This window comes from Myotis yumanensis, unplaced genomic scaffold (assembly GCF_028538775.1).
Source record: "Myotis yumanensis isolate MYYU_CA2020_CCGP unplaced genomic scaffold, mMyoYum1.0.hap1 SCAF_1, whole genome shotgun sequence".
NCBI classification, from domain to species: Eukaryota; Metazoa; Chordata; class Mammalia; order Chiroptera; family Vespertilionidae; genus Myotis; species Myotis yumanensis.
Genome location: NW_027223752.1, coordinates 13,394,880 through 13,410,557, shown reverse-complemented (window position 1 = coordinate 13,410,557; position 15,678 = coordinate 13,394,880). Strand labels below are relative to the sequence as shown.

The following is a 15,678-nucleotide window of genomic DNA, read 5'->3' as shown; positions in this document are numbered from 1 at the left end:
TCAGGGCTAGCTCAGGCAGGAGATTGAAGCAGGGGTAAGAGATGAGTTCTTTTCTGGCTTACTTTCCATAGAGGGCCCCACTTTCTCGGGTCAGCAGTGTGGTGGCCTTTCACTCTAACCCTTTTCTACCTCTTCAGACCCAGCTCTTGGGCTAGGAGCCCACCACAACGGGAATGGCTTTTTGATACACATCCCTCTTCAGGAAATGTAGGGAAGGGCTCCAAGATCTGTTCAGTAGCTAAGGCTTACTCCACAGAATAAATGCTAACAATAAAATATGAACCTTACAATCTTACCACTTTCTATAATTCACAGAACTCTTCCGAAACTCTCACAAGGATCAGAGAAGCTAATTTTGAAACTGGGATTAGAACCCAGGACTCCTGTTTCATTCTTTTTTTTTTTTTTTAAGTGTTTTTATTGATTTATTTAAGAGAAAGAGAATAACATCAATGTGAAGAGAAACATCTATCTGCTACCTCCTGCATGCACCTTGATCCAGGATCGAACCTGCAACCTGGACATGTGCCCTGACCGGGAATCAAACTGGTGACCCTTCGGTGCACGGGACAACACTCAACCGAGTCTCACCGGCCAGGGCTCCTTTTCCATTTTTAAAGGACAGATCTACTGTAACCTGTCCAGCATTAAATAAATTCTTGTTAGCTGTTAGTGGAGCTATTAGAAAACAATAAGCCTGGTCCCTGTGTAAGGGCAAAGACCCCATGTCACCAGAGCATGTTGCCACATGGAAGGAATATCCCTTTCACAAGCCCGACCCATCCGGAATAATGCAGGGGCACACTCTTAAACAAAGGATAACTTCCTGGATCCAAAGCCCCACGCTTACAGGAAGGGCGGGGGGCCTGTGTGCACAGCTGATGATTCTCTCAGCTACTCCCTTGATTTTGACTAAAAGGTTTCTAGTTTCCTCTTGCAAATAATGAAAAGTGGTTATTCCATTATCATTTTAATGTCTGTTGCAGCAACATTTGGAGGGAACAAAAAGGGCCTATAAGAAATAGAACTGAGGTTCCCACACAATCTTTGCCCATAACATGGCATTTATGCTCAATTCTAAGATACACAGAAATCCCATGTGAGAAACGAGAAGCTGTCCGAGGTCAGAAGCAGACACATATATGCTCTCCTCCATATGTTCCACAGACATGGAAACATGCACATAAATGACTGGTGGCCCTCCCATTCCACCTCCTTTATTTTAATTTCTTAGAAACTATCTCTATTGGAACATCCCTTCCCACATTCACCCCCAGACACAGATTCCCAGAGAAGAGATGGAGGAAAGAGAGGGAGTAAGATTCACAAAAGACTACAATTTGCAGCATCAATAATTACAGCAGCTGAAAAGCTTACAAAAGCAAAGAAGGCTCCGGTTAACAGAGCACTTCCCAGAAAACCGCCCAGCCATGAGATTGCTATCGACGATGAGGAAAATCAGAGCCAAAATCAAATCTCAACTAAGCAGACACACTTGCAGAATTTCACCTTCACTGCTACGATTAGCATTTTTTTAAGAGAGCAGTCGACTCCATGAGTTTGACAAAGGAAGAAAAACAAAAGCTATCAACAGACTCATTCTGGATAAACAGTTGCTATTCTGTATTCTTAACTCTACACCTGCAACAGCAGCTCAAATGAGGCACAAGGTGGGGCCCTCGGCAAATTCACACACCAGCAAACAATTACCCACGCTGCATCCGTGCATGCAGCAAACACCCTGACTAGCACCACTGTGCACCTCCGACCCCCATGCCTGGAGAGACCCCACCGAATGCAGAGAAGAGCCCTTTTTGTGTGTGAGAACCAGCCAGAACCTAAGCTGTCATTACACAGCAAAAACCTAGCGAGAACAAAAACCCAGCGGCAGGCAGATGTACGAAACCAGAACATACCTGAATTCTTCAAATGCGAACATGACCTAGACAGAGACAATTTCCTTAGATTGTCTGGTAGCCTTTTTGGTTCGGAGGACAACCATTTAGTCAGTCAGATGGTGCAAAGTCCAGAAAAAAGAGGCGGGGTTTCCACACACCCCAATATTCCGAAGTAAAAGGCTTTCTGCAGACAGGAGCCTGCAGCCTCCAGCTCCGCCAGCTGCTGACAAGCGGCAGCTAACAGGGGAGGCAGCGAGAAAACCATGTGATCATTACAGCAAGTCTGATTAATGCAGTGTGTGCTCAGGCTCCAGGCTGGGAGCTGGATTAGTCCAGAGAAAAAAGTGGAACCCGGGGTCCTGGGTAAACCACAGATCACATCCCACCTCCAGACCAGGATTTCGCTGAGTGATAAAAGCTTAACGGGATGAGAATACAACCTGTGCCACTGTGACCTGCCTGATTACCTCATCTTCCTGTGCCTGCTGCTGCTGAAATGACCAGGTGTGACCAGTGTGGTCAGTAAAGAGAGTGGACAGTGATACCTGCCTCCATTTCACTGACAATTCTGCAGAATCCCATATTATGCCTGTCCACTACCAAACACTACTTTATCACAGATGCATAAACTGCTGGGGAATCAGAAAGCCACGCTGTATGCCCACCACTGTCTCATGAACCATATGACCTTGCAGTCGATTGTGATGGTGATCTCATTTCTTTGATTATTCATTTATTGAAGCTCTTACCAATTCCTTGAAGTACAAAAATTACTGTAATAATTTCAGAAGTTAAAAACAGTGAAAAAGGAAACGAGATGTCAGCCAAAAAAAGAGCAATGTTTTCCAGTTTGTAAAGCCCAAGTTGGTAAAATCTGGCAAATGAGCTGAGGCTGTATTCTAAAACCTGGCGTTAAGAAGAACCTTCAGCATTGGGGCTGCAAACCTTTATAAAACAAGGGGGACAGATCGCCAATGAAATCCTGTGAGTCGCTCTTGACTTTTTTTCTCTCCCTCACACCACAAAGATAATCAGTCACTAATTTAAATTCTACCTCACGAAAGTTCCCTTTGCCCACTCCCTGCCTACCGCCTGAGCCCCCACCTTTGGCATCTCTCACCTGGTCTGCTGCATTATAACTGGCCTTTCTCTCTCTGTCCCTTCTCGCAGATTCTGCCAGGGCAGTGTTTCTAACTCTGATTCTCATGCCCCCTATTTGAACCCTGCATCAGTCCCTCAGTGCCCATAGTGTTACGGAAAACCCCTCAGCCAAGCATACAGAACCTTATTTCTCCAACTCCTTTTTCCCATTAAAACTCTTAATAATCCCCAAATCCAGCCTCACATTCCTAGTTCCCCAAATATGCCAGGACCTCCTTTCTTCAGCCCAGGGGCCAACTGCCTAAATTATTCCTTGCTCCCTCCGTGACTTGCACCCTTCCACGCGGCCCACACTGTTCCCTCGGCTGTCCGTTCCCAGGAGCTGAGTGAGAGGAGTTACTTAGTAACTGTTTGCTGAATGACCCTCCTTTTGCCCCAGCTTTCCACCAGGGAGAAAGGGACCCCGTTCTCACATTAGGTGGCCTGGGATGAACACACCCCTCTCCTTATGTTATCCCTATCTGAAGAGAAGTGAGAGCCCAGAACTTGCCTCAAAGAAACGAAGTAATAACAGCCAACTGAGGCAGACGGATTAGTAAGAAATTTGGTGGAATCCTGCGGTCCCTCAAACCATGTAGCAATCAGCAACTAAGCTGACCCAGAATGCCTTTCACGATATTCCTGACTAGTCTCCGCCCGAGACCCTCTACTTGGCAGAATCATGATATAACAGGAAACACAGGAGAGTCAGAGTCATGCAATAACCCGTTGGAAGTCCCAGGGCTGCCACTTAGAGCCTGTGACCACAGGCAGCTGCTCTAATCCCGCCTTCTCCCCACAGTGATCATGGAAAGTGTGCTTCTGCGCCCAGTCTACTGTCCACCTGGGAAGCCTTGGGCACAGTCTCACCTGTGTAAGCCTCAGTGTGCGGGGTGCTGTACAGACAAAACTCGGGCACATGGAACCACCACTGATGGTAGCTAATATCACATACCCTTCAAAACCCCATCCAGTCCTGTCCCTGACCAAAACCAGCCTACGATGACCTCTAAAACTCCTGAATTCCTAGGTACTCAATATTCCTATATAATAAAAGGCTAATATGCAAATAGACCAAACGGCAGATGAACCACAACAACCGAACAACTGGTCGCTATGACGTGCACTGACCACCCGGGGGGTGTGTGCGGAACATGGTGGGCGTTGGCCGAGGCAGGATGGTGGATCAGGTGAGCAGGGGTGCCAGACCAAGGCAGGGCGCCAGTTGCTGTCATTGGGGCGAGCCTCTGGTGGTTACTTAAAATTCTTTGCTCCCGCATGCTGTGGTCCTACTGGGCACAGTCCTGCCCAGTGCTCTGACCTGCTCCAGTGCTGGAGCTGCCGCTCACACCCACTGCCGATGCCTGGTGCTGGTCCTGATCACTCAGCACCATCAGTGGGTGTGAGCAGCGGCTGCCAGCCCTGATCGCCCCTGAGGGCTTCTCCACCTCCCCTGCTCCTGAGGGGTGATCAGGGCAGCAGCCCCCGCTCGCACCCGCTGATGGCACCGGCCCCGCTCGCACCTGCTGCTGGCGCGGGCCCCAATCACTCTGCACCGTCTGTGGGTACAAGCGGGGCCAGTGCTGTCAGCACGTGGGAGAGGCAGCGACGGGAGTGGGGCTGCTGGCAGATAGGGGGCCAGGGCCGCGGTGGGAGGGGCTGGGCTGGGGCACGTAGATGGGCCGGGACTCGCCCCTGTGCCTACTGCAGCCTCGTGGACCATTTTCTTTCAAGGTGCACGAATTCATGCACAGGACCCCTAGTGTATACACACACACACACACACACACACACACGTATATAGATAAATATACATATTTAATCTCACATGTCATCTTGTGCTGAGGAGTAGCTTCTGTCCATTCCAGGTCTCAGGCTTCTAACCAGGTGAGTTCCTGGGGAGAGGGGCTGAGGGGACTGGCAGGAGGAAACCTAAAGAGTTTAGTCCCTCATAACCTCCATCAGAAACACTTTAAGTAAAAACTGCATGCTTGCTATGCAGAAAAATAAATTATAATTTTGGGTCACCATCCCCAAATTCTTCTATTTTGTAATTATGGGGGCTCCACTACCAGTGACCTTCATTTTTAGTCCTTTTTAAGCCTTCCCCCAGGTACAGCACACTCCTGGTAATAGTAGATCTCTGGTCAAAATATGTTTTTATTGATTTCAGAGAGAGGAAGGGAGAAGGGGAGAGAGATAGAAACATCAATGATGAGAGAGAATCATTGATCGGCTGCCTCCTGCACGCTCCCTACTGGGGATCGAGCCTGCAACCCAGGCATGTGCCTTCACTGGGAATCGAACCGTGACCTCCTTCCTGGCTCATGGGTTGATGCTCAATCACTGAGCCATACAAGCTGGGCTGGTCAAGATCTCTTTTTATTTCACTCAGTGCGTTTTTTAAAAATATATTTTACTGATTTTTTACAGAGAGGAAGGGAGAGGGATAGAGAGTTAGAAACATCGATGAGAGAGAAACATCGATCAGCTGCCTCCTGCATACCTCCCACTGGGGATGTGCTGGCAACCAAGGCACATGCCCTTAACCGGGATCGAACCTGGGACCCTTCAGTCCGCAGGCCGACGCTCTATCCACTGAGGCATACCGGTCAGGGCCACTCAGTGCGTTTTCATTCCAATTGAATTAACCTTTCCAAAAATTAAAAACAAACAAAAAATGCTTCTTGAATTGATAAGAAATGTGAGTCCTACACTGTGAACTAATTCTTTCCCTCAGATTACATAATTCAACTGAGCTTCTACAGTGACATTTAACTTTAAAATAATAGTTTTAAATAAGCTACTAACTGAAAGCTAACCCCCAAAAGCATTCTACTGTAAAGCAAATCCAACTGCAATACATCTTTCAATCTACCACTTCTCAAAAGCAGGAGTCTACTACTAATTATTTCTGCATTCCTGTCCATGTCTCTCTATCTCCCCAAATAAGTGCTCTCTAAATAGCTGCCTAGGTCACTGCATTCACTCAACAAGTGATGGAAGGGCTACCATATCAGATACTATTCTAGGTGCACTGAAAACCCTGAGCTTCTCAGTGCATCCGGTCTAAGGAAGGAACTCAGAGACTAAAGGGTGAGAAAAGGATAATAAAATAGGGCAACGTGCCAGAGAGTGACTGGGGCTATGAAGAGGTGATGGGAAAGGCCCCTCAGGTAGTGTATCTAAGCTGAGATGTGGATCAACAGGGGACAGTTATGCAAACATCAGGGAAAGATCACTGCAGGCAGAGGAGACAGCTGGTACAAAGGCCCAAGGTGGGAGGGCACCAGCCTGGCATCCCTCCCTCTCCTACGGTGCCGTGGTTGGCCTAGAGCAGCCAACAAGAGTAGAGGGAGATACGACAGAGCTAAGCAGGGCTTTATCAGCCAGGAAAGCCCTGGAGAATCTGAGAGGGCAGTAACATGACCTGATTTTCTCTGTTGGAAGGAAAATGAAGCGCGAGACCAGTCAGAAGCCGCTGCAGCAGTTATAGGAAGCGACGGGGTCTGGACTCGGTGGCACCAGGAGACAAGTAAGAAGCTGATGGGTTTCAGGTAGGTAGGGTTTAGAGATGGTCTTCCTCACAACTCAGTTGTTTCATGTGGTTCTTAGATTACTAGCAAAGCAGAACAAAGGTTAAAATATTTAAACAGAAACGCTATGGCCACCACCAGGACCAGAAGCCAAAGAAGTGTAAGGACCTTTCTCATCTTTCTCATTCTATCCCAGGGTCCAGCACCAAATCACTCAATAAGTACCTGCTGAATTAATGAATCAGCAGTTTGTTGATTGAGAGAGAAGATGTCATAAAGAGATGAAACTGGATTAGGTCAGCAGTCCTCTTTCTGGTGCAAGCATCCAATAAAAGGGCAGATCATCCTTCTGAACAGACGCATGCAGCTGCTCCAATGTCACTCAGATACACAGAAACTGGCCAAGAAAATCTTACCAGGAATAGAGGAAGAATCAAGAAGATAAAAGCACGTAAAGCAAATTCCCATATTCAATCAAGAAAGATTTCCTGGGCACCAGCTTAGAGTCTGCACCACTCTATCCCTGAGAGGGGAGGGAGGCCCAAGGAGACTCAGGCCCACTTCAGGTCGGGAACAGACCACACACTCCAAACACTGAAACAAGAGTCCAGATGGTGCATCGGCAGGCACTGTGTCTGAACTCAGTATTCGCGTTGTGGTCCCACTTCGACTCACTGTTCTTATCAAGACCCCCTTGAGTCCTGGTTCCGCCATGAGGTGTCCATGAGCGTGGAGGATAAAAGCAGGGCAGTCTCAGCGCCACTCCTCACCAGCCGAATGTCCTTTGGCAACTGACTTTACCTGCCAGAGTCTAGAGCAGCGGTTCTCAACCTGTGGGTCGCGACCCCTTTGGGGGTCGAACGACCCTTTCACAGGGGTCGCCTAAGACCAGCGGAAAACACATATATAATTACATATTGTTTTTGTGATTAATTGCTATGCTTTAATTATGTTCAATTTGTAACAATGAAATTGGGGGTCACCACAACATGAGGAACTGTATTAAAGGGTCAAAGCACTAGGAAGGTTGAGAACCACTGGTCTAGAGTCTCAGCTTTTTCACCTAAAAATGTAGATAATCATTCCTGCCCTGCTCCCTCACAAAGAAATTGTTAGGGCCAAATACAATAGCAGGTGTGTCAACGTTCTGTAAATTACAGGTGCTTTATTTAGAAATAATTGTACTATCATGAACAACAAAGGAAATTATCCTTTCCTACTTGGTGGCTCTGAGATCTTGATAATGCAGGAATTTTAAGTATTCACTGGGCCATATAGTTAGATGACCCATAAATGCAACTTACTATCCAAGTGACCAAGAGGGAATTTAGATAAAAACCTATAATTGTGGGTATTCAGGGCTAAGATGACCTTAAAGGCAAATTACTCAAACCCTACTCAGCCTAGCACCCTAAGATGCTTATTCCTCAATATGTACTCATCCTTTTAAAGTGTAATTTTAAAAAAGCTAAAAACATAACTCCCACACAAACAGACAGTATGAATGTGTCAAGGATTGATGTAACTCATTGGTGAGGGAACCAGCAGGACGCAAGGCTGGTGCAAAGATCACATGCATATATGCATGACCAATGGACGCAGACAATAGAGTGGTGAAGGCCTGGGAGGGGCGGGTATTGAGTGGGGTATTGAGTGGAAGGGGTCAACGGAGAAAACAACAACAAACAAACAAAGAGGACATGTGTAATACTTTCAACAATAAAGATACATTTTAAAAAACAAACAAAAACAAAGGTAATACGGAAACACACATAGTCAGTGGACAAAAAGAAAGCTGTGATAATCTTTAAAGTTAGATACAAAACTGGTTAATATACCACAGAGCAATTAAACCAAAACTTCTGAGGTTATCTTTTCTACTAAACAGAAATCAATTTTAGATCGCCACTGGACAAAAAAAAATCATTCGTAACTTGCCAATTTTCTACAAGTTAAGATTTAACTTTAGAAAAATAAGTCTCCAAGAATATCCTTTCAGCGGTTCTCAACCTTCCTAATGCCACGACCCTTTAATACAGTTCCTCATGCTGTGGTGACCCCCAACCATAAAATTATTTTCGTTGCTACTTCATAACTGTAATTTTGCTACTGTTATGAATCGTAAAATATCTGATATGCAGGATGTATTTTCATTGTTCGCGACCCACAGGTTGAGAACCGCTGCCTTAGATGACTTGCTGAACAATGCTCCGGAAGGATACTGAAAGGCACACAATAATCTTTTTGCCTTTTCTCCAAGTTTTAGATACTTTTCCTAAAATACCTTTTAACTTTCTGATCCATCCCAGTGAACTGCATGATAAGAAGTTCTTTCCTATCTGGTCCATTTTTGCTCCTGCCTTATTTACATCCTCTTAATTTCTGAAAATCCTTCAAATGAAGTCGATTCCAAGTTATTGCTTAGTCTTCCTGAAATTTGGGGGGCCCTATTTTCCAGAACTTCATCTTCAACATTTCTCTGAATTCTAATTATCACATGCACGGGTCTCTTAAAGAGGAGAAAGGAACGTGTGGGTCTCTTAAGGAGGAGAAAGGGAATGTCTGATTCATAGAAGCTGATTCAGAGTCCCCTCCGCCAGACGCTGGCTATTCTGAGGCAGTTACCACAATTAACTTTAATTTCCTAACTTCACAATTCCACCCCATCACCCCTTCTTTCCAATATAACCCTGCTTGAAAGTCACAGATCAAACCCACAACAGAGTCACATATAAACTCAACCTACACTACCAGGTGCAATAATATCAAAGAGGAAATCTAGTGAATCAGAGAATGTCTTGTTCAAAGTCTGCATTTCCCACAGAGACTGGGAATTGGAATGAACAGATGCACAAATCAAGTGATCTAAAGAACTGAAAGATGACTCGATTCGAGGGCTCTGGCATGCCACGTGTCTTTCAAGAAGCTAAGTGAGGAAGGGAATTTCTGGGGACTAGTCCCATGGGAGCCTTCAGAAATGGAGCCTGTCTTAGTCCATATGGGCTGTGGCACAACAAAATACTACAGACCGGGGGCTTATACACAAAGTTATTTCTCACAGTCCGGAGGCTGAAAGTCTGAGACCAGGTGAGGGCCTTTCCAGGTGGAAGACTTCTCACTGTGTCCTAACTTCCTGGAAAGGCCTGGGAGCGTGGCCTGGCCTCTTTGATAAGGGCACTAATCCCATTCAGGGGGGGTCCACCCTCATAACCTAATCACCTAAAGGCCCTCACTTCCTAACACCATCACATAGGGAGTTAGGATTCCAAAACACCCAATTTGAGGGGGAGTGGAGCACAGCATTCAGGCCATAGTAGAGACCAAGTGAATGAACACTGGGAAGTCCTAGCACCTACTGGCAAGGCAGGAATGAAGGTGTTTTGTTTTGAAGGTAGGGAAGTAAAGGAGAGGAATAAATGTGTATTTCTAAAATCAAACCACACAGGTCAAAAGGCACCTCTGCTGCCCTCAAAGGGAACAGTTGTCCCTATTTGAACCTAAGGCAGGGAGTCTGGGTTCCAATCCCGACCACGCAACCTGTTCCCAGCCTGCAACCGCACTGCAACCACGCTAAAAAGGAAAACCTTCACACAACACATCTGCTGACTGGAGAAGGACTTAGAGGGGAGCCAGAGACGATGCTAAAGCAATGGCATGAATATGTGGCTATGAGAGTTGTAATTTGAGAAGTCCTGCTTTATGTAAATGTATTTTGTTCCCTCAAAAAGCTAGTTTTTCTTTCTCACATTTTATTTCTGAAAATCAGGCTTTTTCTATTTCTGACTTCCTACTAAAATATACAAGGGTGGTGTTTTTTCTCATCCAAAATAGCACTTCGCCTTAGTTTCTGGAAGAGTTCCCATTTGCATGAGTCTTGCAGTGTGTTTATATTCTTTCTTACAAAAAGCTCCGGCCCCAGCAGATAACTCTGGGTGTGTTTGTGTGTGTGCGTGTGTATGTGCGCATGCGTGCGTGGGCACACATGCTCATTTTCACTAGAAGCATTGATCTGAAATACCTCGTTCACCATTACTGGAAATGGCAGGTCTCTCTGAGTGGTTTTTTAAGACCTCTAATCACATCATGGCACTCTAGAAAATGCTACTATCTATTTGCCACACTAGGGAATTGGATAAAGTTGCTTACAATGGGAGTGACTGGCCTTGGGGTTGGGGCTCTGCCTCACCGGTGGTCGAGGGACCCAGATGCCAGCCCACCTTCCCTGGTGGTGGAGGCGCACAGCTTGAGAGGATGCACTAACCCTCCACTCGAGGGGACAGGCACCAAGAGCGTGACACTGACAACGCTCCGCTCTCCTCTGCCCTCCCAGCAGCAGGTATGGGGCAGGGTTTCTGCACCTCCCACTATCGACACTGGGGCCAGGTAAGTGTTTCCTGTGCAGGGCTGTCCTGTACAGAGCAGGGTGGTTAGCAATATCCTTGGCCTCAACCCAATAGCACTCTCTCACCCCCAGCTACAACAGCTAAAAATGTCTCTAGTGCAGAATGTCCAGAGGCAGGGTGCAGAATGCTCCCTCCCCGCCTTGTTGAGAATCACAGATGTCCTTAGAGCAGCCAGTGGTCCTCAAACCAGACCGAGCAACACAGGCCCCTGGAGACCCTGTCCAAGCACAGAGTGCTGGGCTCCATTTCCCCCACGTCTCCTACTCAGTCTGGGGAGGGGCTGAGAATTCTCATCTTTGATAAGAAATCTCTCAGGTGATGCTGAGGCTGCTCATGCATCCTCTATTGCACTGTCTATTTTGAGGTAACTTCTGTATACGGTGTGAAGTTAGTCCTTCAACTTCATTCTTGAGAGCCACTGGCGTGAAGGAAAAGCATCACCTTAGAATCAGGAGACTCCGCCCTGTTCCATCTCTGACAGTAGTTGTGTGACCCTAGACAGGTGCTATGTTTTTCTCCTTTGATCAAAATGAGATTGGGCTGACATTTTTCTTAGGTCGCTGCTGCATTAGTGCGCTCTATGCAACCTTTAGAAGCCCCTGTCCTGCTGTAACACGGTGGGTCCTGAAGTTCCGTTCAATCAGTGCCCGCCTGCTTTTGCTCTCTCTCCTCTCTTCCCTTTGTTCAGCAGTTTCTGTGGGACCCAAGGAAGGTAGTATCGTAGGAGAGCTGAATGGTTTCATAATGATATTTAGAAAATAACCAAGTGCTCATTTCTCTCATGTTATCAAGTGTACATCTTTTAAAAAGTACTCTAGTTCCAAATTTAACCAGCTACCTACCAGGTCCCAGCTCAGCAGCAGCCATCCATGAGAGGTCTTATACCTGTTCATGAACCCAATTTATTTTTTTTCTTTTATCATTTGTTTTGGTGTCATTTCTAGGAATCGGGTGCTTAAACCTAGGCCATGAAGATTCACTCTTATATTTCCTCTGTAAGAGATTTAAAGCTTTAGCGGCTCATATTTAAGTTCACTGTCTATTTTGAGGTAACTTCTGTATACAGTGTGAAGTAGTGCTTCAACTTCATTCTTTGGTAGGTGGATATTCAGTTGTCTCAACATTTGTTGGAAGGCTATTTTCCCCATTGGAAAATGACGTCCTTGTGAAAAGCCAGTTGCCTAAAAATTCAGCAGGTAGTGAGTCGTTTTAGACTTGCTGCAATTGAGCTATATGTGTAGGAAACCATGGCTTCTACATGGAGCCCAGGAATCAGCAGAGTGAGCTCAGCAAATGCTCGGGGAATGACTATGCACCTGTGTGTTCACAGTGGTGCTGCCTCGTCACCCATAGACTTGGCACTCTGAAGCATGCCACTCTGGTTTCTCTTTCTAGTGATGCTCTTCTGTTGGGGACTGTTTCTTTCCCTGGTCCACTCTGTTGCTTACAGTTCTTTTTTGCATAGTGACACAAATCCAGGAGAGCATTTTCCTTCTTGCCAGAAAGGAAGTGTTTATAAACAGTGCCCTAAAGCTGCTCAGTTAGACATCTCAGCTGGTCCAAGAAAGCTATGTCAGTGGACACATCTGATTTTGATCTGTCCACAGGCACACAGGCTCCAAGGTGTGGTGTGTTGCTATTTTCTGTAAAGGGTTTCATTTGTTTGCCAGGCCCGGCGTCTTTCTGTGTGTAAGCCAAAGTTAGAGAATTTAAATGTTTTTATTGCTAATGGGCTTCGGTGGGTCAGAGCTGAGTGAAAGGAAAGTCCTTAAAAGGGCCACTAATTAGAGCTATACCATGAGTAACTGCAGAACAGAGGACATTTAAGTTAGGCGAGGCAAGCCTTTCCGAAGACCACGGTCTTTAAGGAACTGAAAAGCCAACTGGAAGAAAGAATAAGCTAAGTCAAAGAAGTGCAGCAGGGAAGACCCAGAGCAGAAGATAACATCTCCTGGCCTCATCCGCCGCAAACACAAATCAATCTAAGTAAAAATAAATAAATAAAACGGTGTTGCTCAGACCTCTTTTCTGGCACTTTTATCTCAATGCTCTGTGTGCCCCTTCTGGGCTTTATACTCCTTAAGGCCCAACTCTCACTCGTGTCTGTAGTTCTATCGCTAGCCCCACTGTCTTGCATATGCTAGGCACTCAATATACATCTTGCAAGTAAACATTTAAGCAAATATAATACATGAAAACATACATAAATAATCCTTCCTATATAATAATAAAAGGGTAATATGCAAATCAACCAAATGGCGGAACGACTGGTCACTATGACGCGCACTGACCACCAAGGGGAAGACGCTCAACGCAGGAGCTGCCCCCCGGTGGTCAGTGCGCTCCCACAGTGGGAGCGCTGCTCAGCCAGAAGCCCAAAAGCCAGGCAAGTGCAGTGGTGGTGGCGGGAGCCTCTCCCATCTCCGCTGCAGTGCTAAGGATGTCCGACTAACGGCTTAGGCCCGCTCCCTGCAGGGAAGGGCTCCCGGACTGCGAGAGGGCGCAGGCCAGGCTAAAGGATTCACCCCCCCCACCGAGTGCACGAATTTCATGCATCGGGCCTCTAGTGTATTTTATAACACAGAAGTTTACACTTTAAAAAAATTCATGTTTACTGTAGTAAATTTAAGTTTTTAAAGTTTTTAAAGTATTCATTTACTGAAATTATGCTAACATTAACTATTTCACACTACCTTTGTTGTGTAAAATAATATCCACATGTGTTGACATTGCCTAAATCAGTGGTTCTCAACCTTCCTAATGCCGCAACCCTTTAATACAGTTCCTCACGTTGTGGTGACCCCCAACCATAAAATTATTTTCGTTGCTACTTCATAACTGTAATTTTGCTACTGTTATCAATCATAATGTAAATATCTGATATGCAGGATGTATTTAGGCGACCCCTGTGAAAGGGTCGTTCAACCGCCAAAGGGGTCGCAATCCACAGGTTGAGAACCGCTGGCCTAAACCAATCACAATGTACACTTCTCTCAAAAACAAAAGCAAAATAAGGTCAAAGGGGGCTCTTCCTACTCAAAGATCTAAAAGCCTACGATCATCGCTCCAATTTATCTCCTGTCCCAACCTCTAAACTACCCACCAGGGGACTAAGCAAAATGTTTACAGCCATGCAAACACACCGAGCACCTGTGGCAGACACGCCTGGTCACACATGTCCACCACACACTATAAACACTCTTGTCTGAAGGCTAGTCAGCCTCTCAGCTGGGATGGCCATGGTGAACAAGAAAAGGTTCCACACAATTGATTTCCTTAAGCATACTGCTTTCAGTTCTTTTAAAATCCAAGTCTGATCATTTCCTGTTGTCTGTTTTCTCCTGGTTTTTGTTAAATCTCATCTTCTCAGAGATCGGATCGTTTCTGAGTGCCGCTCTCGGTATCTGAAAACTCTACAGACAACTTGCGGCTCCTCCAGAGAGGATTTTCTTTTGCTCTAACGGGCAGGTAGGTCAAGGGTAAACACAACCCCAGGGCACCTTAATGTAATCAGAGACCCGATGATTCAAAGCAGTGCTCCAGTTCTGGAGAGGGCCCTCCGACTTCTGGTTCACCCTTGTCCCTACACAGAGCCCTCAGGACAAACCTGGGGTGTTTACTAGGGCTCCTCCTCCTGGCAGGTTCTGAACACCAAGTTGTTATTTTTCCTCCTCACCCAAGGACATGTTTTATATTTTTATTATTTTTAGAGAGAGAAACATTGACGTGCGAGACAAACATCGATCCATTGCCTCCTGTATGTGCCCCAACTGGGGATCGAACCCACAATCTGGGTATGTCTCCTGACTGGGAATGGAATCTGCAACCTTTTGGTGGATGGGACGATGCTCCAACCAATGGAGCTACACTGGCCAGGGCCTAAACACCAAATTTTATCCCCCCAGTCCCATGAATCTGCCTAAAGCTCTAATCATCTTCTCAGCTGACAAGCTTCATGGGAAGAAATGGTGCCAAGTGCCAGGGTCACTTGTCCATCCTCTCCCATTGAAATAAAGCATTAATCAAAAAGTAATGTCATCAGGTATTCTCATCTACAATCTAACATGCTTTACTGCTGGAAATGGGGATGCGGGACTCCATTCAAAAAACGCGAGAGCTGGAACCCCCAGCTCACACAGCAGGTGCACAGCAATGTCTGCTTCCTGTGCCTCCCCATCAGTGTCAGCCTCGTCCGATGATCTTACCACCTTCTAAAGCTCGTGCCCAAGTTTCTGCTGGACTGGGTAGGAGCTGGGGTCAAGGCCACAAAAATGGACAACCCATGAGTCAAGAGAGCAAATGCTCTTGCCTTCTTCTGCCCATAACTGAAGAGGAAACATGATGGAGGAGAGTGAAAAAAGACCAGTCCGAGATGAGGAACCTGACCGTCATGTCCCTGTGACCCCACTGTCTGTGCACCTGAGGCAAGCGACCTCTGGAGTCTGTTTTCTCATCTGAGCAGTGAGGGACTCGTACATCATTCAACAAACATTTACCGAGCACTTCCTATATCCCAGGTACAAAGCTAGGTGTTGAAACCACAGAGCTGAGTAAACTAGCCCTGCTCCTGACCTCAGGACTAGGTCAGCAGTCCTCAGCTCTGACTGTACATTTAATAGCCTAGAGACATTGAAAAGACAAGGCACCTCACTCCAGATTAATGGAATCTCTGAGGTAGGGCCCTGGCACTGGGGGGAGGGA

General features: G+C 46.3%; 1 protein-coding gene across 3 annotated transcripts in view; it reads right to left on the bottom strand.

Moving 5' to 3' along the window:
* The window catches only part of LOC139009902 (ena/VASP-like protein), a 112,579-nt gene that overhangs the window by 82,769 nt on the left and 14,132 nt on the right, over window positions 1-15,678 (bottom strand). For 2 of the 3 annotated variants that reach the window (XM_070414022.1, XM_070414039.1), the window contains exon 1: window positions 1,917-2,043. The exons of the other annotated variant lie outside the window; for it this stretch is intronic. In XM_070414022.1, coding sequence (XP_070270123.1) covers window positions 1,917-1,939 — 23 coding nt within the window. In that variant the 5' untranslated portion in view covers window positions 1,940-2,043. Of the gene's footprint in view, window positions 1-1,916; window positions 2,044-15,678 lie in introns of those variants that run through there. 3 annotated transcript variants of the gene reach the window in all.